Genomic DNA, 22,599 nt, shown 5'->3' on the forward strand with positions numbered 1-22,599 from the left:
CCGGGTGCCTCGGGCCGGGCCCCCCACGTGCTGCCACGCCAGCCTGGTTGCGGGGCGGCCGCGACGCCTCCAGCCCGCTTTCTGCAGCGAGCGCCCGGGCTCGCTGGTGAGGCACGGGGTGCGGGTGGCACGTTATTGGCAAAGGTAAGTGGTTTGCTGATGGAAGTCATCCCCGCTTTGCTGCCGTGAAGGGGATTTATCCTTGATGGCTGCTGCCGTCTTTCCGTCTGCGCCGCCTCCCCAGCGCCTGCCTGGGTTTGTCTTCGCCCCAAATGGCTCTGGCAAAGCGGGGCGAGAGATTTGCGAGCCAGGGTCCCGCTGCAGCCCACCGCCTACCCCGGGCAGCAGGGCCAGCGGGCGGCTGGTACAGAGAGAGCTGGGGAGGAGATGGGAGTGGGATGTGGGCTTGAAATTCCTCCTCATCCCGCTAGAGGGGATCCTCCGGATCAGGCTGGCGGAGCCCAACTGAAAAATGAACATAAAACCAGCAACGGGCAAAGCTGCACTGAAATGCAGCTTCTGGCTGGTGTTGGAGCCCCGGTCCCTCGGCCGAGGAACGTGGGTTCCAGGTGCTGTGAGTCTGACCGGTGCTTTACTGAACACAGCATTTGGGGGGGGGGGGGGGGGGGGGCAGGAGGATTTTGGTGCTTTTCAGACATTCCCACCTGAGGCAGGCTGTGGCTGCCTCTCCCTGCTCCTTGTCCAGGAGAGTGTGGCTCCCCGGCGTGGCTCCTCTGCCTGCTGTGGTCCAAACCCAAGCACTGGGGGCAAGGCTGCTCTTAGCAGGACTTCACCAAGAAAGCCTAAGTTTACCAAACACACGAGAGCAACATGTGTCAGTGATGTACCTGATCTGCTGCGTGTTGTCTGCTGGGTTCTCAGTCTGAATTCTGGTCCACCTCTGCGTTTCAGAGGGCCCGAGTGATGCTGCCAGCCTGGCATTGGGTACTGGGGTGCTGGCTGCTGGCTGCTGGGGGGCTGCTGGGGATAGGGTGCTGGGAAAGAGGTGCCCTCCCCTCTGTTATCGGATAGAGCCCATCTCATGTTTCTCATTGTAATCGCTGGTTCTGTTTGGGTGAAACCGACCTGGGAGGTGGTGACGGGGGGGAATGAAAAGGGAGATAAATGTATCATGCTATGAAAATTTAATCCTGCTTTGCCTGGGCTAAAATTACATTCAGAGCAGGAGATAAAAGGCATCAGAGTCACATTATAAAAAAAAAAAAAAAGTCCAGATCATCTCAAAAGGCAGAGCGATAGTGAGCCTGGGAGAGCCCTGCGAGCCAGGGCAGCAGCGAGTGCTGCTCTTCCCTGCCTGGCACCCGACAGCGGGGCCGTCCCTGCCTGCACCGTCCCTGCCTGCACCGTCCCTGCCCATGGCGTGGGGCTGCCTTGGCAAAGCTCCATGCTGGGAGGCACGCTCAGTACCATCTCTCCACTTGGCAGAGGAGACAGTTCTTCCAAGAAACAATTCCGCTGGGGAAGTTCTGTAATCCAGCTGACGCGTTTCTAGCTGAGCTCCCTGCACTGTGCACCTTGTCTCCTCTGGGTCCCCTAAAATCACGGTGTGGAGGGACAGCCCTGTTGTGTGGTGGGCTCCAGCCTGGCTGGGCGTCTCCTGAAGCACAGGGCACCTGGAGAGGCTCTTTGCTCTTCAGAGGTCCTGCCTACCCCGGCCGTTCCCTCCGCCCTTCTGATGGGGCAGATGGCAGCAGTGGTGGGAAGAGCCCAGAGCCCGTCCCCAGCCGTGTGTGGTTTTGGTGGGGGTCTGGGGGTCCGATGGAGGACTCACGTCCCCGGCTCTCTGGAGCCGGCTGCACGTTGTGCTTGGTGTGACAGCAGCTTCCCAGGCAGGAACATCCCTCGCAGCCCTTTTCCTGCTCCAGCACCACTTCCCCGCTTCATAAAAGTGAAAGGTGACGTCTGAGTAAATATTACACTGACCTCTCACCTTGCCTCCTCCCGCTGCCGCTGCTCCTTTCTCAGGGCTCATTAACAGAGCCGCCGGCTGACCCGGGGCTGTGCCGCCGAGGAGGGGGCTCGGTGCTGTGCTCGGAGCGTGGCAGGGGCTCAACGTACTGGAGCCTGAACCCGGCGCCTTGCGGCTGGGAGCTAGACGGGAAGGGCAGTGTCCTTCCTGGCTGCCGCTGAGGCTGAGCCTCCTCCCGAGCGCGGTAAGTGGATTTTAGAGCAGCCTTTGCTCGGGCTCGGTGGGGAGCTGCTCCCGGGAGCAGCACGGGCTCTCCCGGTGGGTGCCGGTGCCACGTAACAGCAAAGCTGGGCTCAGAGCCCAGCCGTGGCCACCGATGCTGGGAGCAAGGGGAGGTGCTGTTTTATGGTGGTTCTGCTCTTGCAGAAGCCTCTGTGGAAACAGTTACAGCACCAAAAATCTGTGTGAGCAGGAGGCTGTTCAGAGGAGTGGGCGCAGGCAGAGCTGAGTGTGGACCCGGCCTCTGCTTTTCCATCGTGACTTGGGGGGGGCCGGGAGGGCTCCCCCAGGGCTGGACCAGCAGCTGCTGCCTGCCGTGGCCTCGACTGGGGTGTTGGGCTCAGCAATGGGAGTGCTGGGGGGTGTGGGGGGCAGGTGTGGGGGGAAGCCCTTGGGATACACAGGCAAATCTTGCTCCGTTTTCCCAGTGAAGGGGTGGTGGGATGGGGGAGTGTTAGTCCACGGAGAGGCCACGATGGAGAAGGTTAAAGGAAATGGCTTATTTTGCTTTCAACTCCTGGCTGGCTCTTAACAGCATTTGAAAAACAGTGGTTTTAATTCCCGCAGCAGCTCGGTGTCAGGCTCCGGAGCCCCATTTCCCTGTACCGTGTCTCGGGAAGCTGCACGGCGCTGGGGAAAACAGGAAACCTCTGGGGCAGCGCTGGGCTGTTGCTCGCTTGCTCTGCCGCCCGTGACGCGCGCCGGGAAGGAAGCGGATCCACCGCGGCTGGTCCAGGAGCCATCGCTAGACCCTGACTCAGCGTGGAACAAGTTCCTTGTGTTATTTCCAGGCTCAGTGAGCCTGGGAACAAATGCATCCCGGAGAGATTTATGTGCAGTTTTTCTTCCGTAGCGGTTTCATGTCATCGGTAAGAGAGAGTTCGGAGCGATCCCTCGCGTGTGGCACGCTGGAGGTGGTGGAGGAAACTGGGCATCCAGCGAGAGAAGGGCAGAGATTTGGAGGCGTTGCAGGGGTTTTCCCCGGTGTTCATGCTTAACACTGCTTTGGTTTGTTAACCTGGGAATGAGCTTCCAAAACGTGAGTTTGAGCTCCAAGGTTTTGAGATTAATTATAACAATTAAACCAGAGGCTTTGAATTATTTTTATTTGCTTCCCAATTGCTGGGCATTCAGAGTTTGTCTTGTCAAGATTTTCTTTATATCTCAAAGTGGCCATTCTGCCCCCCAGGAGCGGGAAGCTGAGGTTCTGGGAATTGGCTGTTGGAAAAGTAGGTGCCGCAACAAACGTGCGCGCGTCGGAAGCAGGGTTAAACCCTCCCCAGTCCCGTTACCGAAACGGGCCATTTCCCACCTCTTTGGGAATATTGCAAAAGCAGCAGCGAGTGCGGCAGAGCACAGCGGGCTGGTTGCTTGCCCAGGTAGCCAAATACGAGGGATTCACGTGTAGCCAGTTCATGTGAAGAGCTTTGTTCCCCATGGCTGGGTAGATTTATTGATGTCAGAGCAGAGAAATGGTAAGTTGGCTGCTTAACAGGGATGTTACAGTTCAACTCCATAAAACACGCAGGCTGTCTCCTTTACTCATTCATTTGCCAAGTCCCCAAAAAGTCGCAGTGACAGGAGCAGAGGATGGAGCACTGCCCTCATGATCATATTTCCTGCCTTTGCTGGTTTATGTCACAGCCTGTAATGTTATTTAAACAACAACAACAAAAAAAGCAGCCTGTGAATTTCCTTTTGATTTTTAATGGAAGTGCAAAGAGGTGGGGTGGGGAGGAAAAGGGAGCATGCCTGTAGGCTTCCTAACTGGCTACGTTATTCTTATGCCGAAGATTTGCCATCTCACGGGTTTTAAATCTGCGCTGAAGCTAAAACATGCGAGCTCCCGTCCTCCTGGGCGTCCAGAGGGGCTGAGCGTGGTTGGGGGGGGTTGCAGCTCCGACTGGTGTAGGAGGACAGCGAGGTCCCAGCAGCAAACCCCCAACTCGGAGTTTCATTCCTGCTCCTAAGATACTACTGGTGATTCTGTGTGATTCAGGGGACAGCGGGGTGGGACTCCGCGTACTCTAAGCATCGCGGTTATCCTGGGTTTTGCTGAGGAGTGGCTGTGTGGTTGTGGTAGATACCTGCTTTATGGGAATTCGCACGAGCACAGGGGAGCGCTGGTTTGTCACGGTACGTGGGTACAAACTGCACCGGTCCTACTCCAGCCCCCAAACATTTCTTCTGCTGTTTTCGTTTTATGAAATGTCGATGCCGAGGGTAGGGCACAAGTGAGAATGAAGATGCCCAAATCCCTCCGTTCAGCCACTGACTCTGGGAGATGTGGGGCGGCCGGAAAGGCAAGACTGCTTGCCATGGTCAGGCTGCCAGGTGAGGGCTGGTTTTTCTTTGGGGTTTTTCTGAGTCTGTTGTGCATTGAGTGCTTTCCAAAGATGCTGGTTATGTACTTACGGGAGGGGAAAAAGCTCTTCGCAAAATCTGGAGTAAGCACATTGGGAGCAAGAGCTTCTCAAAGTCCACCTTGGAATGAGAAATGCTTCTGTGTTTGCCCTAAACCTTCTGAAAATTCTGACCTTTGATGTCTGCCCCTCCGTATTTCCAAATGAGTTTAATGTTATGGAGGCATCATCTGTTGTGTTACAGAAGCTGGAAGGGCCAGCTGAAAAACATCCCCAGTGAGTAGTCTATTTGGCTGAGAGATGGTGCAGCACCAAAAGGTTCACTGCAGGCTCTTTCTCTCCTAGTTGTAAAGTTTTCTCTGCAGTTCGTAAGGAGTTAATTACAGCGGCAGTGCTCAGCCCTTCTCTGATCAGTGGACTGTGGTGTGTTTGGCTCGACTGGCAGATGAGGAGCCTTATGGAGCAGGAATTGTGTTAAAGGCCCATTTGGTGGTAACAGGTTTAGACTGTCTTTAAAATCTCATAGCAACCAAGGAGCATGGGCAAGCACTCCGGAGTTCACTGGAAGAAAGAGGCAGGAGGCCCTTTGCTTGTCCGCTGGGATATAATAAGGTGCTGGTACAAGTGCTTGCGTAACTTGGCTTTTCAAGGCACAGATTGTGTGACGGGGGCAAATCTGTTCCATCGGTTCCACCAAATAAATTTTCTGACTTGGAGGTGGCCACAACTTGTCTTGGGCTGAGCTGAGGAGTGCTAGAACAAATTCTCGGAAAGAAACAAAAGCAGAGTCTCTTTTAAGGACTTCCAAGGATGTTGTATAACTTTTTTTTTTTTTTTTAAAAAAAAAGCCCTGCCCAGGGTACTGGGTCAGCGGGAGGCTTAACCTCAGGAGTGACAAGTTGGGTGGGATGGGACTGACTCTGCAAATGGAGTTTTTCACTTCTGAGTGTGAATTCAGCAATATGTTTGGGGGGTTTTTAACCTTCATCTCCTTGCAGACTTGTATGAAAAGAGCTGTATGTCAGTCCTATTGATATGAGATCTAATGTACTTTTAAGGATAGGTACGGTCTCCCTGGGTGCGAGTCCTGCTGGCACAGGGCTTTGGGCAGCTCACCTTCCCCGCCAGCGCCCGCTCCCACGCTGTCCTTTATGTGAGCTGCAAAGACCTCTTGAAAACCAAACAATTTTGGCTGAATCTCCTTCTTGTTCCAAGATTTTAAAAAAGAGTGTTTTTCTCGCAAACAGTGCAAATTTTAACACGAGAAAAAGCAAAGTATTGACTCATTTGTTCATCCCTGACAATTGCTGTTATGTTCTCTGCGAATTTCCATTATAAACATGACACTTTGCCAGATTATCTGCTTTAGCCATCTTGTTGCTGAAGAGGATATACTATTAATTTCCTTGTCATTTAGGTTTTTTCATGTATGTGGCATCATTTGGTTAACGGTGTTATGCATCTTAATGTAAGTCTGTTGGGCTTTGCTTCTGGCATCTAAAAAGACAATGGAAGCTGCACTGAAGTGATCCTGGAAGATGCACTGGTTTTGCTCAGAGCTGGGTGGAAAGTCAAATTTGAGAGTTTCTTTTTGATCAAGTATCTCACCTCTGTTGTTTCAGTGGAAGTTCTGCAGCTTTCAGGCCGTAGATAGCTCAAAATCATTGAGTTTTGTCTTTGCTCCCCACAGTCCTCATGAGCTTGATAGAAATGTTTTGTGGATCTGGAAGACCAATTTGTGGTTGTAAAGGAGACACTTACGAAATTGAACCAACTGAAAGTATTCTTACAACCTGCACTGGTTCTCGCATGTTGTTTTGCTCTGTTGTATTTTGTAGAGCAAACTCGTTTGCGGCTGCAGCCTTCCTTCGGTCTGCCAAAGCATTGGTGAATGTCCTGCCACAAATTCAGCTGTAGCTTCTCTTCTTCCTAGATCCTCTGTATGTTTTATGGAATCAAGGAAACTTCATTATCGGTTTTTAACCCATCAGCCCCTCAGTGCTGCATCTGGTTGGGGTGATGAGGTGGTGTTGACCTACGTGGGTCGCAGTGCTGGCCCACGCTTGGGTTTCTGCAGAGCCCCCGTGCCGCCCCGGGATGCGGGAGCGGCAGGGATGGGGACCACTGCTGTGCTCGGATGGTGCTGGGGCCAGGGCGAGACAGCTTCCACGGAGGAGTCTTGAATTAAAGGGTGTGTGAGGAGCTCTCCAAGCAGGCTTGCTGCATTCCTGTGAAATATGGCCTTACAAGTCCTTGAAGGATTTATTGTTTTCTGGGCACTGCTGGATCCAGTCCGATAGGCTGGATATAGGAAGGAAATGACTCAGTTGCTCTACAGACAAGTGCAGCTTTGAAATTCAAAGAGGCAAGAGACAGCTGAGAGGCTCCAACTCATTCCCATCGGGAGCCGGGTCCCTGTGTGTCTGTTATTCTTTGTGCACAGCACTTGGGGGTTGCAGCCGGGACGGGGCGGCGGGTGGGGAAGGAGAGGAGGCTCTGCCGGGCAGCGGTCACGCTGAACCAGCCGATGCCTCGGAACCCTCCGGCATGAGGACACCATGGGAGAGCAGGTGACGGCGAGTGAAGCTGGGGGGTCAGGGCCGGGGGAGAGGGCTACCGGCGCTGCTGCGAGGCCGGTCGGTGGTGGTGGGAGCAGCTGCCGGGCTCCGCACCCGCCTGACCGTTGCCGATCGATTGCTGTGCCGGGGGTGCAGCGCAGGGCAGAGCTTGCAGCAGTGTGACGGCTTTCGGGTTTTCCAAGGCATGTTTCCCACCCACAACAGGGTGGAGAAGCGCAGTGGATCCCTGTGGATGAGCTGTGTGAGGAGTTTGGGCGTTCCGGTTCCCGTGTCTCCTTTCCTCTTGCCCACGTTGTCCGGAGCTGGCCCTGTGGGCCCCACGTTTGCACCGTGGTCTGAGCTACACAGGGATTTGCCACAGCAAATGGGAGATGCTAATGATTTTGCAAGGCGAGCTGAGGATTTTAGGAGCTCTTACCCATCGGGGTGTCCAGTCCTTCTTTAGCCTCACGCGGTAACTGCTGGCTGATGTCAGATGTGGACGTAAGCGGATGCTTTCTCCATCCTATTGTCAGCTTGGCTGCAGAGAGAAATTTTTAAATGACAGAAGGATCCTTAGCAAAGAAACAAGAGTTAGTGTTAAAAATAAAGAAAACAAGACAGCTTGTTTCATCTAAACAGAAGGGTTATTAAACAGGCTTGAATTAATCAGTTGATCTGCCAGAGCTCTGAAATTGAAAAGCAGGGCAGAGGAGCATGGAGGAGATGAATGGGAAGAAGCCACTTTCTCGGGTAGACGTTGATGTCCAAATGCTGTAGGAGAGGAGATGATGTTCAGTTGATGGTGGGATGGAGGCTTTGGGGTCCTTGGCTGGAGCTCTGAGCACACAGCTAGGGGCACCTGGCTGCCAGCACTGGGAGCGTCCCCGGGCACTGATGCACGAGACCCGCTGGGATCCTGCCAGCAACCAGCCACTGTCCCTGTGGCTATGAGCTCTGCGATGGTCGCTGCTTGTCATGCTCGGTGAAGCAGACTGGGCAGGGAATGAAGATGCTTTACTTTTCCCAGGGTTCAGGCACCTTAAAACACTTTCAAAAACCGCATCAGGCACCCCAGTGATGCACTTAAAAGGGCAGGCAACCCTGTGTCGAGAGCCTTGGAGAGGTAAGGGCGCTTCCTTGTGTCGCTGCTAAAGCTGATGTTGATTGCAGTTCATAGCACATACTTCCACTAAGACAAGCCTGACGAGGGCTGGTTAATGGTCCCTGAAGGGTTCTTCAGTGCTGTGTGGCTCTCTCCTGCATCAACCTGTCTGCTTCAGTTTGGTTGTTAATTTAAGGGCTTTTTCAGTTGTGTTCTGCCTTTCCAAATCCTTGTGATCCCACGGCGGTACCCGGATAATAATTTCTTCCACTTCTGCGGTGTGAATGCCAGCATTCTGACTGGCAGCCGAAATCTGGAGCAAGGCAGTGAGCCGATGGTGCGGGTCACCCACTGGGGATCAACCTCTCCCTTTGCGTGTTCGTCCGCTTCTCATCCCGATGGCTCCTGCCCCGGTTTGGTGCCGTACCACCCCTACCCTCCCCAGGTGCAGTGGTGGGCAGCACGAGGGCCTGTGGCTGTGTAAGCTTGCCTTGGTGGTTATTGCTCGTAATCTGAAAAGATAATCCCGTTCTGGAGTGGCATGGAGCATCATAACCAGTAACCACGTCCCGAATGGGGAAACGTGCCTGAATGTGCACACAGGCAGTGGCGTGCTCTTAATAATTTCAGCGCTGCTGGCTGAGTGAAATCTATAGCTGCACAGTTGGGGATTCAGCATCTCAGAACCTAATTTTAACAAATGTACAATTTCCTGGTTTACTTAGGTAACAGCGCTGTGGCTACTGTGTAAATACATCTGGCTGCCGTAGGGAGTGTTGGGGATAACGAACACCACTCGCTGTACAGGGCTGGCACAGCCAAAGGATTTCTGTTTCAGGATTTCTGTTTAATGGAGTGGCTGGGGACCCATTTAATTTGAAGCTGGGGTTCTTCACTTGCCTGTGGTGCACTTGGAGTGAGGCCAGGAGAAGCTGCTGCTTATTTTTCTCCTCCAGTTCGGTGGCCGCTCTGTGATCTTCCCTCGTGCTGCACTGTGATATTCTCTTAAACTGCAGCTGGATGTCACCTGGGGAGAGAGTGTTGGGCCGAGGCTCAGGAGATAAAGCTCCTGGCTTTGCCACTGGGACCTTTTCACTAGCCTTGGGCAAATCATTTAATTGTTTAATCTGCTTGCACCTAAGGGCATCCATTAAGTTCTGTTTTGCTGGGAATGAAGTCCATGAATAACCAAATGATGTTCAGGTGCGCCAGCAAAGAGGGGTGGATAAACTTCAGTCCATCAGGACTTGGGTAAGAAACTTGAAAAAGCACTTTTTAAGGGACATACTGACCTGGATTGCCTGGAGGGGTTGTGGGCTCTGGTTTTGGAGGTCCCTAAGGACAGTTTAGAGAGACATCTCTTGAATGATGACTATGGCTGGTCCTTGCAGCCAGGAGACTAGACTACAGAATCACAACTTTCTGGCCACAAACTTCTATCATTTACTGTTATCCAAAGCCAGTGACCTGTTTACACAGGTTCGGACGAAACTGAGACTTCCCAAAACTTGAATAAACCAGCTATGAAACTTAAGTAGCGTTAAATTTTCCCTTTGTGTCGTACTTCAGTGCAACCAGGAAAATAAGAGTCTGTTCTGCTCCGTGCTCCAGTGCGTGGTGGTGTCGCCAGCACTGGGTCTGTCCTCGGGGACTGCGTGGTGAATAAAGTCCCCTTTTCCCAGCACCTCTCTTGATGCAAGGTAATTTATAAGCTATTTCCCAGCAGTGTACTTGAAGCTCAATAGCTGCCAGCTGGGGTTTCTCAAGATAGCAGGTGTCAAGTATCAGCACAGGGAAAGAAAAAGGTGTCTAATTTCTGCCACCTAGGTGTCCTGGGTTAATTATGAATTTTTCTGGATGTCTTTTGGGGTTGGTGGGTTAAATGTCTCCAGCTGCAATGCACAGCTGGATGTAAGCCATGCCGGAGCCACAGCTGTGGTCCTGCTTTAGATTTGCCAGAGGAACCAGCGATGATTTTGTCAGTGTTAAAGAAAGGCCTCCTTGCTGTGTCACAGGGATGTTTCAGCATCCTTGGGGGTCAGAAGTAGCTGTGCCCATGTTTGCTCGTCACCGCTGTCAGGGGAGAGAAGCCCTGCTCTGCTGAACAATCTCTGCTCAAGGAGTTTATGAACAGAGGCACACCAAGAAGTGCCAAACCAGTCCCTTACACATACTTTACTACAGCAGTTTATGCCTGGGAACTCCCTTTTCAGTCTCCCATCGACTGAACGTCTGAGTGCCTCATGTATGAGAGCGTTATCCCCATTTCACAGGTGGAACAACTGAGGCAAAGAGTAACAGGACTTGTCCGGGTCTATTCAGCAAGTCTGGGACAAACGTCAGACCACGGGTCAGGGTGCTGCGCCATGCTCTCCAAATTGCAGTTACAAACATGGGGCTTACAGTGAGTTTCTCCCTGGGATTTTCTGTTTCTCTTTACTCCAGACCTGTCGGGATATGTGTGCTCAAGAGGGAGATGGCGGGGAGAGGTGGCTTATCCGGTATGCGTTGTATAAACAATATCTGAAGTCTGGACAATATGAACAAATTTTGTGCATAATTCATGCAATCGTGTTTGTTATCAGGGAAATGCCTTTTCACGGCTGGGTTTCGTTCTTCCCCTCCTCTTCCTTGTCCCAGGGCTGGAGGAAGCAATAATCACAATACTGTATTTTGCCCTCTTAACTCTTTCTCAGAAAGCTGACGAGCCCGTGAAATACCATCCCGGTGAATAAGCAGCTCCGGGGAAGTGGGGACGCAGCTCCCGGCGCGGTTCCTGCCTGCGGCTGCCAGCACAGCCCTGCGGAGCGGGGACGGGCCCTGCCGAGGGGCAGCGAAGCAGAAGGGTGAGGCGTAAAGGTGGTTTTCAGCCTGATACCCAAAGGGTTCAGTGTTGCAAGTTATGCTTTAGGAAAGGGTTGGTATTCGTCATCCCTGTGGTTCAGTAACCTCTGCAGAAACCTTGGACCTGATGCAAGGCACCTCACTGGTGATTTACAACTTGATCTTATTGTTGTTGGAGCCAAAATAGTCTAAAAAAAAAAAAACCCCACCCCACAACAAACAACAACACAAAAACCAAACAAAAAGAAAAACAAACAAAAAAACCCACAAAAAAGAAAAGGTGCTAGGAGCCCTCCTCGGAGCTTTGTATTACAAAACTGTAATTACTTTACATCAAGCTGCCAGTAACTTCAGCTGGTGTCAAACTGAAGCAAGTGGTTGAGCTGGCGGTTGCACGCTGCCTGGGTTTAAAATGCCCCTTTCTCTGCGCCGCTGCTGCTGCGGTGGGCGCTGGGGCTCCGGCACGGCTGGGAAAATCCTCTGCGTGGGGCTTGAACGTGCCGAGGCTTCTCTTGCGGGAGAAAGAGGTGAAGATACTGAGAGAGGGAAGGGACTGGGTGTGCAAGGGGGGATTCAGCAGCGTGGGGCTCATCTGGCTGCTGCGGCTCAGCCGAGGAGGCAGGACTGAGACCCGGACCCCCGATCCAGGCTGGAAAGGTCCCAGAGCTGAGATGCTTAGATCAGTTGGGTTCAGAGTTTTTGTCTAATTAAACCAAAACAAAATCCTATTAAATATTTTAAGGTCTTCCTCCGTAGCTGACAAACGTGTCCTGAACATCACTGCTTCAGAGGGGATAAATCACGACGGCAGCTTTAACGGTTGGAAATGTTTCATACAAAAATTCCCGATGGGCTCCAGGAGGGATGCAGACCCGGTACGTGTGTTCTTGTTTGCTATGAAGAAATGGCCAAACTTTTGGCTTTCCCCCCCTCACTCCAGCCAGCAGATACAATATGGAGCCAATGCAAAGAGAGAGGGTCAGGCTGGTGCAAGGGTGAGGTTGTTCCAAGTGGTTTGTTCTTGTATTTTAGTTTATATAGTGTAGCCTGCCCTTTGGTGACCCCTTCGATAATTCTGGGGGATTTCTGACAGCTCGGTGACCTGCAGGGGAGGTCAGCAGCGTTGAGCCAGCCCATCTCCCTGCTCCCGGCCTCGCAGCAATGAATCTTTCTTGACTATAAAAAGCAAAAAGGGCAGAATCCACCTCCAGCTCAGAAAGCAATCATAGGCCCGTTGTCGTCCTCCCCACCAGCTCGGTTATTTCTCAGGAGGCTTCGTTCTGTGAAGCAACTCTCCAAACCCATGTGGCCTTAGGAGAAAAACCGCAGTGGGTTTTATCGCTTGTTCTGCTCCCCCTTTGTGGGGTGCTTGGGGACCGCCGGGGTGGGAGCGACGCAGGGACAGCCTGGGAAAAGCACCCGGCACTGGGATCCGGAGAGCTGGGGCTGGCAGGGCGGAGGTGAGGATGCGTTTGCTGTGTCTGAGAGGTGCCGGCGCTGTAGGAGCTGCATCCTCCGGAGGGGACGGAGTGTCCCCAAGTGTGCAGGACCTGACGGAGGGGACGGAGTGTCCCAGGCGTGCAGGACCTGACGGAGGGGAGGTGGTCAGTGAGGGCAGAGTGGTGCTGGCGGGGGCTGTGTATAAATTACTGCTCACAAGACCAACCCTACCCCAAAAGAAAAGATACTGGCACCGCAAAGCAAACGCAGCTGCCGTGCTGGTGACATCAAAATTGGTCCTTTGATCCCTCATTTTCCACAGGAGACTGTCTTTTTGTTTTTGCTTTAATTTTCCTTTTTTTGCCTTTTTTTTTTTAATGTGCATAAAACACCACTAATGACAAACTGTGGTGCCTGTGAGTGAGTGACAGCTGAATTAAGAGAAATGACTAATCGGGCCTCCTGAAGCCCTGTCGCATGGAGATTAAATGAGCCCTTTTTTCTTCCCCCCTCAATGAGAATCATGGGCATTTGAATAATAATATTATAGTCTCCATTAGGATGACAGTGGGGGAAAAAAATCGGCTCAGACCTGTGATTATTCCTTCAATCTAATAATTATTTAAATACCAGATAACTCCTTTCAGCCTAATTGAGGCCTTTCAGCTGCTTGGGTTTATATTGTGTCCCTGAATTTACTCTCTCTTTCACCTTGCGTTACTAATAGCTTCAGATTGCTTTTAAGGCTGTATTTTAAACTCGCTTCCATAAAAAAAAAAAAAGGAGGAAAAATTAATGGTCAAATAGTATTAAGGATCAGAGTTAAAATCGCCCGCTCTCCTGTGTCCCTGGTGTTTAACTCCCCAGCCGTGCTCGGCCATCCCCAAACCCCTCCGTAGGGCGTGCAATGGGTTTCTGTGGATGTTTGATGTCTGTATCGCTGAGCACTGGCTTAATCCGTGTCCTGCACCCACATCTTGCCCCCTCCCCAGCCTTGGGCTAGCGGGGAGCTGGTGGGGGCTGCTACGGAGCTGGGGATGGATCGTCGTCCCCTGGCTCGTTTGGGTAGGATGTCAGTTTGTGGCCATGCTCTGTCATCTTCAAATAACGTTTGAAAGCGCAGATTCTTCTTCCTGGATGATCTCTCTTGCCTTTGGCAGTGACTGTTCACAAATACTCTGCAAAGCCTTCACTGTAAGGCACTGCGTGGAAGTTGGGCTTCGGCTGACAGCTCTGTTGCACAACAGCTCCAGCCTGGCTTTTGTACCGTCTCGGAATGAAAACGTTGCTGGAAAAGATATGAAACTGCTGTGGTCTAAGTGAAGAGCTTCTACTGTCCCATACGTATATAAAATTTAATTATTTAAATTTATTAATTTCTAGCTTGCACTGTTATTTTCTCACTTTGCAATGAAACAACTTTTTAAAAATTTGGAAATCTGCTCAGGAAGACTGTGCGCGCTGAGCTTTACAGCAGAGCCTCTCCATTCTCTGCAGAATCTCTTTCACTGTTTGGGCTTCCCTTGGACCAGAGTCTTCTGCTCCAGAAGCATCTCTTCTTCTCAGGGAATGGGAAACTGAGGTAGGCTTTAGTATTTTTGGCGTTCCACACACAGACGTCTCGGTGTCTCAGGCTGCATTGCTGTGTTGTCCAAGAGCAAAGCTGCTCTTGGATCCCGGTGCCCGTGATCAGGTTGTCGGTGCCACCGTGGGTCAGCAGCAGCCCTCGCGTGGGCGGGCAGCGTGGAGAGCCTTCCTCTGAGCAGATCCTCGGGAACGGTTTGATTTGTGCCCTTTTGAAAGATTCTGTATTCAGAGAGCAGGTCTGGGATGTTGACTCAGAAATTGAAATGAGAAGAGCCGGGGAGGTCACCCAGTGCTGTTGTGGCAGCGTGGGCAGCTGCTTTCTGCCACAGTCATCCAAACAATAATAAGAAATGCAGCAGCGTCTGTGTCCTCGCTGGGAGAGAGAGAAACTGCTTCGGCCAAAGGTGGAAATTAAGAGACTGGAAATAAGAAACAAGCAGCCGGGGAAATGTATCCCTGAGCAGAATGAGAAACCCATTACCGCTCTCTTTCTCCTGTCTTGTCAGTGACAGCGAGACGTGCAGCCCAGGGACAGGGCTCCTTTGTCACCTTTCAGAAACACTCGTCTCCGGCTCCTGGCGTTAACAAGCCTAAAGAGCGGCCGTTTGGTGACACTCACTTATGAGCTCAGTGTAGGTTTCCAGCAGCGTGGAAATTATTTTAAATACCAAAACGGGGATCAGCATCAATCAAACCGATGGCTGCCCGCAGGTGAGGACAGCTGAGCGTGGGCTGTGCTACGGAACAGCCTCCTGCATTTGTACGCAGGGCAGGAGAGGAGAGTCAAACCTGCAAAGAGAGCAAAGTTCTCCCTGGTGTGTGTGCTTGGGGCTCGCGTGGCCGTGATGGGACTTCACAGAGAGGGCAGGTGGAATGGTGGCTCATCCTCAGCCTCTTCCCAGGGTCGGTGTGACCCGGCGGTGCTGTGAGGTGATGGAGAACATCTCTTTGCGAGGCAGGCTGAAACGGTTCCTTTGATCGTCCAACCTGGAGTACGTAAGGAATACATAATTTAGAAGAAAGGAGAACTTTGTGGTGGTTTTCTGAGTCCAGGTGGTCAGGCACATCTGTGGTGATGAGCAAGGCTGAGGTCAAGCCAGGAGTACGAGTCCTGGTCGGGTCTGGAGATCATAGCAAGGATGAGACTCTATCCAGTGACCTCCAGGCATGTCTGTGGTGACAAGGGAGGTGCAGAGCCCCGGTGCGGGGATGCTCTCAGGGTGTTGTTCTGCTGACCCCGTGGTTCCACTGAGCAGCTCTGCTGAGCTGGGTCCTTGCTGCCTTGCAGGGTGCTCAGCTGGCATCGCTTCTAGCTGCTTTGTGGGAGCCCGAGGTGGTGCTGGAAGACTGGGGCTGAGTTGGGAACCGAGCCGATACCTCCTGCCTGGGGTGGTCCAAGCTGGTCCCCCATTAGATGAGGCAGACATGGAAATGTGTGGATTTGGATTGTCTTTAAGGTTCATATTTTTGCTATGGGAGTCTGCCATCCTAGCAGAGGTGCTAGGTGATGAGGTGGAGCAGGCAAAGGGTTGTAAGGGTCCTCTTCAACAGCTACTGTGTCCGCCTGTGCGTGCACGCTGTCCGGAAGGGCGGATGGAAAGCTCTGATGTAAACGTGCCTCACACAGCTGGAGCCTCTCGGATGCGAGCGCCCATTTCCTAAGGAAGTTCCAGCCTGGTGACTCCTAATTCAGCCTGACAGCCGCCTGCGAGAGCGGGAAGGATGGGGCTGGGGGTCAGCGGGGCTCCAGACATCCCTTGGGCCTGAATGATGTCTAGGTGCTTTGGGAGCACCCACAAAAACAAAACAACCACCAAACCTGGCTGTCTTTCGTGCCTCGTTTTCCATATAGATTTTGGCCAGAGGTCTCCAGCTTGAGTCTTCCCTTGCCTTGTCCATATGGGTCAAAACACATCAGTCGAAGGAGAGACTACTTCTGACTGTTCAAGGCTGTATGGAAAATTTGGTTGGCATCGGGTCTTCTGGACCCAGTGTCCAAGCTGTTGCTTTGTGTAGCTTTGAATCATCACCCGGAAGTTCTGTTAGAGCCGGGAATTTGTCCAAGGCTCCCAGGTTGGTAGTTCCTCCCCTGCATGGAGTGCTGCTGGCAATGTTTGGTTGCTGAACGTGTGCCCCCACCCTGGTGGCAGCCGTTTTTCAGCAGTGAAGTACCTTGTGAAGGCAGAAGTTTCTGCCTGAAAATCCCCTGCAGAGGTACTTCTGGCTCTGGGGAGGAGTGGAGGGGAGATGCTGGCAGCTTTGGTGTGTATATGCTCAATGAACTTGCCCGCATGAGACTTCTTCCTCAGGTTTCCAAATTAAATCATAGAGCATTTAAAGGCAGAAAACACCTCTTATTTCCTCTGTTGCTTCCAACAACATACCCTGCAGGAGACATCCTTTTAGCCAAGATTGTGGATTGATGGTTGGGTGTGTGAGCTGCGGGCTTTGTCTTGGGCTGAAGCTGATTATCCCCTCCCATGGCTGAGCAGAGTACGTTATAAAGAGCTAAACCACATAACAAATTAACACACAGAGGCTGAACCAAGCGGCAAAACATCAAGCCCGAACTGTTCGGAAATAAGTTAGGAGACCTGCTTAATTCTTGTTGGGCTTAGAGATGTCCTCATTTTATCTCAAGGACTGTGTAATTAGAAAGCCTCCTTTGAATTTTATCTGCAGGGCACACTGGATCTAATCCTTTGCTCTGTGTGTTTCTTTTCTTTCCGCAGAACCATGTGAGGGACATTGCTGGGGCAGAGGACACGCACAGGGAACACAAAGTTTGCCTTTCCCAGGATGGATCAGAGGAAGAACTGGCCTCGGGTACCGGACTCCGATGGCTGGTCGGTGGCTTTGCTCTGTCTCTTCCTGGCATCTCTCTCCCGAAATGTGTCCAGCAATGCCTTGTTCAGCACTTTTCACTCTGAGAACCGGGACTGGACGTTCAACCACCTGACTGTCCACCAAGGTACTGGAGCAGTCTACGTTGGAGCTATCAACAGGGTTTACAAGCTTTCGGGTAACCTGACCATTTTAGTGGCTCATAAAACCGGTCCTGAGGAGGACAATAAATCCTGCTACCCACCCCTCATCGTCCAGCCATGCAGTGAGATCCTCACCCTCACCAACAATGTCAACAAGCTGCTGATCATTGACTACTCTGAGAACCGGCTGCTGGCTTGTGGCAGCCTCTACCAGGGGGTCTGCAAGCTGCTGCGCCTGGATGACCTCTTCATCTTGGTAGAGCCCTCGCACAAAAAGGAGCACTACCTCTCCAGCGTCAACAAGACGGGCACAATGTATGGTGTGATCGTGCGCTCAGAAGGTGAAGATGGGAAGCTCTTCATTGGCACGGCGGTGGATGGGAAGCAGGATTATTTCCCCACCCTCTCCAGCCGCAAACTTCCCCGGGACCCGGAGTCATCAGCAATGTTGGATTATGAGCTCCACAGTGACTTTGTCTCATCCCTTATCAAAATCCCCTCAGATACCTTGGCCCTTGTTTCGCACTTTGACATCTTCTACATCTATGGTTTTGCCAGTGGCAACTTTGTCTATTTTTTGACTGTTCAGCCAGAGACCCCAGAGGGTGTCTCCATCAACTCTGCCAGCGATCTCTTTTACACGTCTCGCATCGTCCGTCTCTGCAAAGACGACCCCAAATTCCACTCCTATGTCTCTCTGCCCTTTGGCTGCGTCAAGGGGGACACGGAGTACCGCCTCCTGCAAGCAGCGTACCTCTCCAAGCCAGGAGAAGTGCTGGCCAAGTCCCTCAATATCACGGCCCAGGAGGATGTCCTCTTTGCCATTTTCTCCAAGGGACAGAAGCAGTACCATCAGCCACCCGATGACTCTGCGCTCTGCGTCTTCCCCATTCGTACCATCAACGCTCAGATCAAGGACCGCCTGCAGTCCTGCTACCAGGGGGAAGGCAACCTGGAGCTCAACTGGCTGCTGGGGAAGGACGTCCAGTGCACTAAAGCGGTAAGGATGCTCTGGCTGTTGGCCGTGGTGGCCCTCGAGAGCCAGTATCAGTGCCTGGCCCTACGGCACATAAGCTTGTGGAATAGGATCAATCTTTCAGCTTCCCTGAACACTGAACATAGTAGTCCTTTTCCTCTTCGATCTCTGTTGTTATCAGAGAGTTGGCGATGACAGTGAAAGGAAGGGGTAGCGTTAGGGCAGAGGAATAAAGGCATGCAGCGTGCTGGAAGTGTTTGCTGTTCCAACCTGGGGCTCTGGCAGCCAGAGGAAGGCTCTCGCCTTCCCCGAGCAGGAGGGTGGTATCAACAAACTAACAAGATAAATACAAATGACAGTTGTGTCTTCTGTATTTTTATTCAGCTGATTTCTTTAATCTTGATTCACATGCAGATTGTTCCTGGGCTGACTTGAGAATCCCTGGGGCCTTCTTTTGCCAGGCATATTAAGTTTGGCTGCTGGGAAGAGATAAACATGGGTGAAATGAAATGAAAGAAGGAAGGCGAAGAGAAGCTTGAGTGCTGGCTTGCACAGGAGAGAGTCATCCCATCGCAGTTGCAACTAGATATGCCTCAGCATTTGGTAGTTAATGTCCCTTGTGGGAAATAAGTGGCCTGCAGTCAGTGTGATGGCGAGCGGCCACCCGTGTCCCCACCCCACCACCTCTGCCATGTAGGAATTCACTCAAGCAGTCTCAGCTGATACGACTTAATAATACTTAGCTGCCGCCATAGCGGTTTTCCCTCACTTGTGGCAAGTGGCGTTCCAGGGAGAAGCAGCATCCGTATTCCCTGTGTTGTAGAAAGGAAACTGAGGCACAGCGAGGTGGCTTGTAGGAGAGCACACAGCTGGGCAGTGGAAGGAGCAGGAGTGCATCTTCCTGCGCTCGGGTGGTTTATGTTGCCAGAGACCGTTCCCTGTGTGGTCACCCCCTTTCCAGGGCAGACACGCTGATGCTTTCCACCAGCCCCACGTTCACGTGGGGAAGGTTTAACTCTGCCCTGGAGCTGGGCTGTTTGCGCCGGAGGGAGGTGGCTGCTCCCACAGGAGTGCGCAGCAGCATCTTCTCCCCTCTCGTGGCGTGGGATCAGCCGTGTCCTGCTGTCCTCTGGCTGGTGACTGACCGGCGCCTGTCCTGCCCCACGCGTGGCAGCGCTGGTACCGCTGTGAGCTGTCAGCAGCAGGGCTGGTGTGGTCTTCGAGGGAAGCCTTTGCTGATGTGGGGATGCTGAGCACCTTTCTGCTTCTATTCCTCAGCACCTCTGGAAATCGGGTTGAGAGGAGGTGAAATCGGTGGAGGAGAGAGCTCCTGCATGGCCGTGCAGTGGGGCTAAACCCATGAGAAACCTCGTAGATTTAGAAAATGAGTGGAAGTGTCTATTGCACTTAAGGTTCCTCCTCAGCCTTGTCCAAACACACTTTGTGGCAGCTGCAGAGTGTCTTGGCCTTGGGCAGTGAAGGGAACAAGCCATTGCAGAAGGTGGCTGAAGCTGGCAGGGTCCCTGGGCAGGGGGTGGCACGGTGGTGGCTCCCACCCTGCTGTCAGCACTGCCAGCTCCTCTCCACGTGAGCCCGGGTGTGTGGGGCTGCCCCGTGCTCTGTGTTTCACTCACAGCTGTCCCAAACCTTTGTCTTTCCAGCCAGTCCCCATCGATGACAATTTCTGCGGGCTCGACATCAACCAGCCCCTGGGAGGCTCAACGCCGGTGGATGGGGTGACGCTCTTCACCTCGAGCCGGGACCGGATGACTTCTGTTGCTTCCTATGTCTACAACGGCTACAGCGTGGTGTTCGTGGGGACTAAGACTGGCAAGCTGAAGAAGGTAAGCTTATTTCTGTGGCTTTGGAGAGCCAGGATCCATTTCTCATCTCTCTTGGGAGTCTCTGATGCGGGTAGCTGCTGCTGTGTCTTACAGATGTTTCCCAGCATGAAACTGGGAGCTAGTCAGGAGCAAAAATCACGGGGTTTGGGTCACGGAGAGCTTTGCTTTGGTGGGGCAAAGTTCATCCATCAGTGCTGCAGTTTCTTTGAGGCAGAGAAGTGCCAAGCCTTGGGAGAGATGGAGTAGAAACTGTTGCAGCCTGGTCCTGGAAAAGGGATCAAAGCAAGCTACGCAGTTCCCATTGCTCTGCAGCGTTACAGCTCCAGAGCATCCCCTTGCACGGGCTGAGGGCACCTTGCTGTGCTTCTAGCCAGAGGTTTCCTTCAGCAGCAGGGCAATACAGGTTTCGGCGCAGTGCCAGCTCGTGTGTGCACTGCCCGCACTGCATATTACTGCGTTACCTTGTTGTTTGTCTGGGTTTCTTTTGCATGTTATCATTCGGTGAACTATGGTGTGTGTGTTTGTGGGACTGATGCAGAAATTATCAGGACAATATTGGGCCAGTCTGATTAGAGACAAGTGAGGACCTGATTTGCAATTTCTGAGTTCAAGTGAACCTCAGCAAGCTGTATCTAAGGTCTTGGATCTTTCCTCCTTTTTGACACCCTGGTGGAAATCTTGCAGCAGTTTTGAGTTGTTTCCCAGCAATCCTTCCGCAACTTGGGTAGAAGACAGCGAGTTAGCTCTCGGTGATGGTAAAATTGCTGATGGTGGCAGGACGTTTGGTCATGGAGAGATAGGAATGGGTTAACTTGGCTGCTTTTGGAAACGAAGCCTCAGGGCAAAGTCCTACTGCTTCTCTCTGCCTCTTACCTCCTGCTCTTCCCTCTGACAGCTGGATGATTGATCAGTCCTGGAGGATAACATTCCTCACCCTCTGCATCACAAACGCTGGGGCTGGTTGCCCAGGGCAAAGAGATGCTCCTGCTGGTTTCCTCCCCCAGCACAGAGGGTGGGAGGGCTCCGCTGGGTTTTAGGATTTTGAAGTCGAACTGTGATTTCCCTCCCCCCGCTCCCCCAAGTCCTCTGGACCGCTCTTCAGTAAGTGGGGTGCAAAGGCTGGTCAGGCAGAGACATACGTCTGGTGTGTGGTCCTCACTAGTCCCCTCTCAGGAGCCCCATGTTTAAAATGAGTGTGGAAATGGCCTTGGGGTGTGTAAGTGGAGGGGAGCCCCCGCTGTTGGTCTTCAGAGTTGGAGCTGCACCTGGAAGCCAGCTCACGGGTGTGTGCAGAAGTCTGATCCAGCTCCAGCAAAACCAGCCTTAGAGATGCTGCTCTGGAAAGCTGAGATCCTTCGAATTAACCTCAAATATTAATGACGGCATTAGGTGAACCCGTTAAATGCAGACCCTGCCTCTTCATACCAGGGAAAGAGTTAACAAATGTAATCAACAGCAGGCTGTTAATTTTTTTTTCTGTGTGTCTGTAAGCAGCAGGGAATTTCTTCCTCATCTATCCAGGAAGATACAAGGACAGGCAGCTACTACACTTGAATGTCTGCATCGCTTTAATTATATCAGTTCATTAATATTCATTCAGCACTCTACAAGTGCTGAGTAGCAGTAAATTAGGTGCCTCCCTGGTGCCTCTCGAGTTGCAGTGGGGTGATTTTGAACATGGGGGAGAGCGGGCTTGTAAGCAGAGCCCCTCTCCTCCCTGCCCACCCCACCCGCCGTGGCACATGGGCGCGCCGGGATTTTTCCAGCGAAATGGATGGAAGAGGCACCCTCAACATATTGCAAATGCATATGTTATCAAGCGCCAAGCCAGCCATGCAGTCTGGTACTTGCTGTTCGAAGTGTTTTGGGAGGGGGGATAGGGGAGGTGCCTCATTTAGAGGCAGTTAAAGCAAACAGCTTGTGCCTGCACACTAGGTATCTACTGTGCATCCCATGAATTATGTAGGATTACAGAAGAAGCAGTCTCTCCAGAGCGGTTTAATTCCGTGTGCTTTTCCACATCGAACACCTACCTTTTTGATGCGAAGTTAATCTATTCACGCCCATCCGCTTTGCTGTCCGGCGGTGGGCGGCTGGGCAGGACTGGGGGAGGTGGGAAGGAGGGCTCCAGGAATCCTTCACGTCTTACCTGTGTTTGAGCCAGTGGTAACCAGGCACTAAGGAACTTGGCTCATCTCTCCAGCGGGTTCGTTCCAGGCGTTGACTACGGTCAGCCTTTTTGTGGCATCTTATTTAACATGTATCAGAGTTGCCTGCAGCTGATGGGACCCATGCCTCCTGTTATTAGCTGGAGCCATCGCTGTCCTGTCCTCTGCTACATGAGGCTGGGAATGTTGTTCTTCTCTATCTTGCAGTCCTGTCCGCACCTTTAGTAAATCTTTTCTCGTTTGACATGTGGGATTATCTTTTACACGGCCTAAGAGAGGCCGCGTGAAGCGTAGGAAGCAGTTTTGCATTGAACTGTGGGGCTCCTGGGACTCTCGCTGCAGAGGAGGCGTTGCGGTGGGAAGTTAACAGGTTGTCTCCTGGTTTTGTGTGTGTTCCAAGACCAGGCATGTCTCAAAGTCAGTGAGTGCTCGGGATGCTCAGGACTGTAAAACGTTTCCGTATCTCTTCTTCCCCATATGTGAAATGAGGGTGGTAAAAATGTACGCACCTCTGTAAG

General features: G+C 52.3%; 1 protein-coding gene across 3 annotated transcripts in view; it reads left to right on the forward strand.

Annotated features, from left to right (window-relative positions):
- Positions 1-22,599, forward strand: part of PLXNA2 (plexin A2) — a 171,553-nt gene that overhangs the window by 4,170 nt on the left and 144,784 nt on the right. For 2 of the 3 annotated variants that reach the window (XM_075775789.1, XM_075775791.1), the window contains exons 2-3: positions 16,839-18,093; positions 19,731-19,913. In XM_075775789.1, coding sequence (XP_075631904.1) covers positions 16,906-18,093; positions 19,731-19,913 — 1,371 coding nt within the window. In that variant the 5' untranslated portion in view covers positions 16,839-16,905. Of the gene's footprint in view, positions 1-2,053; positions 2,175-16,838; positions 18,094-19,730; positions 19,914-22,599 lie in introns of those variants that run through there. The other variant, XM_075775790.1, reaches the window with a different exon arrangement.

The sequence above is a fragment of the Balearica regulorum genome, chromosome 25 (assembly GCF_011004875.1).
Source record: "Balearica regulorum gibbericeps isolate bBalReg1 chromosome 25, bBalReg1.pri, whole genome shotgun sequence".
In the NCBI taxonomy this organism is placed as follows: domain Eukaryota; kingdom Metazoa; phylum Chordata; class Aves; order Gruiformes; family Gruidae; genus Balearica; species Balearica regulorum.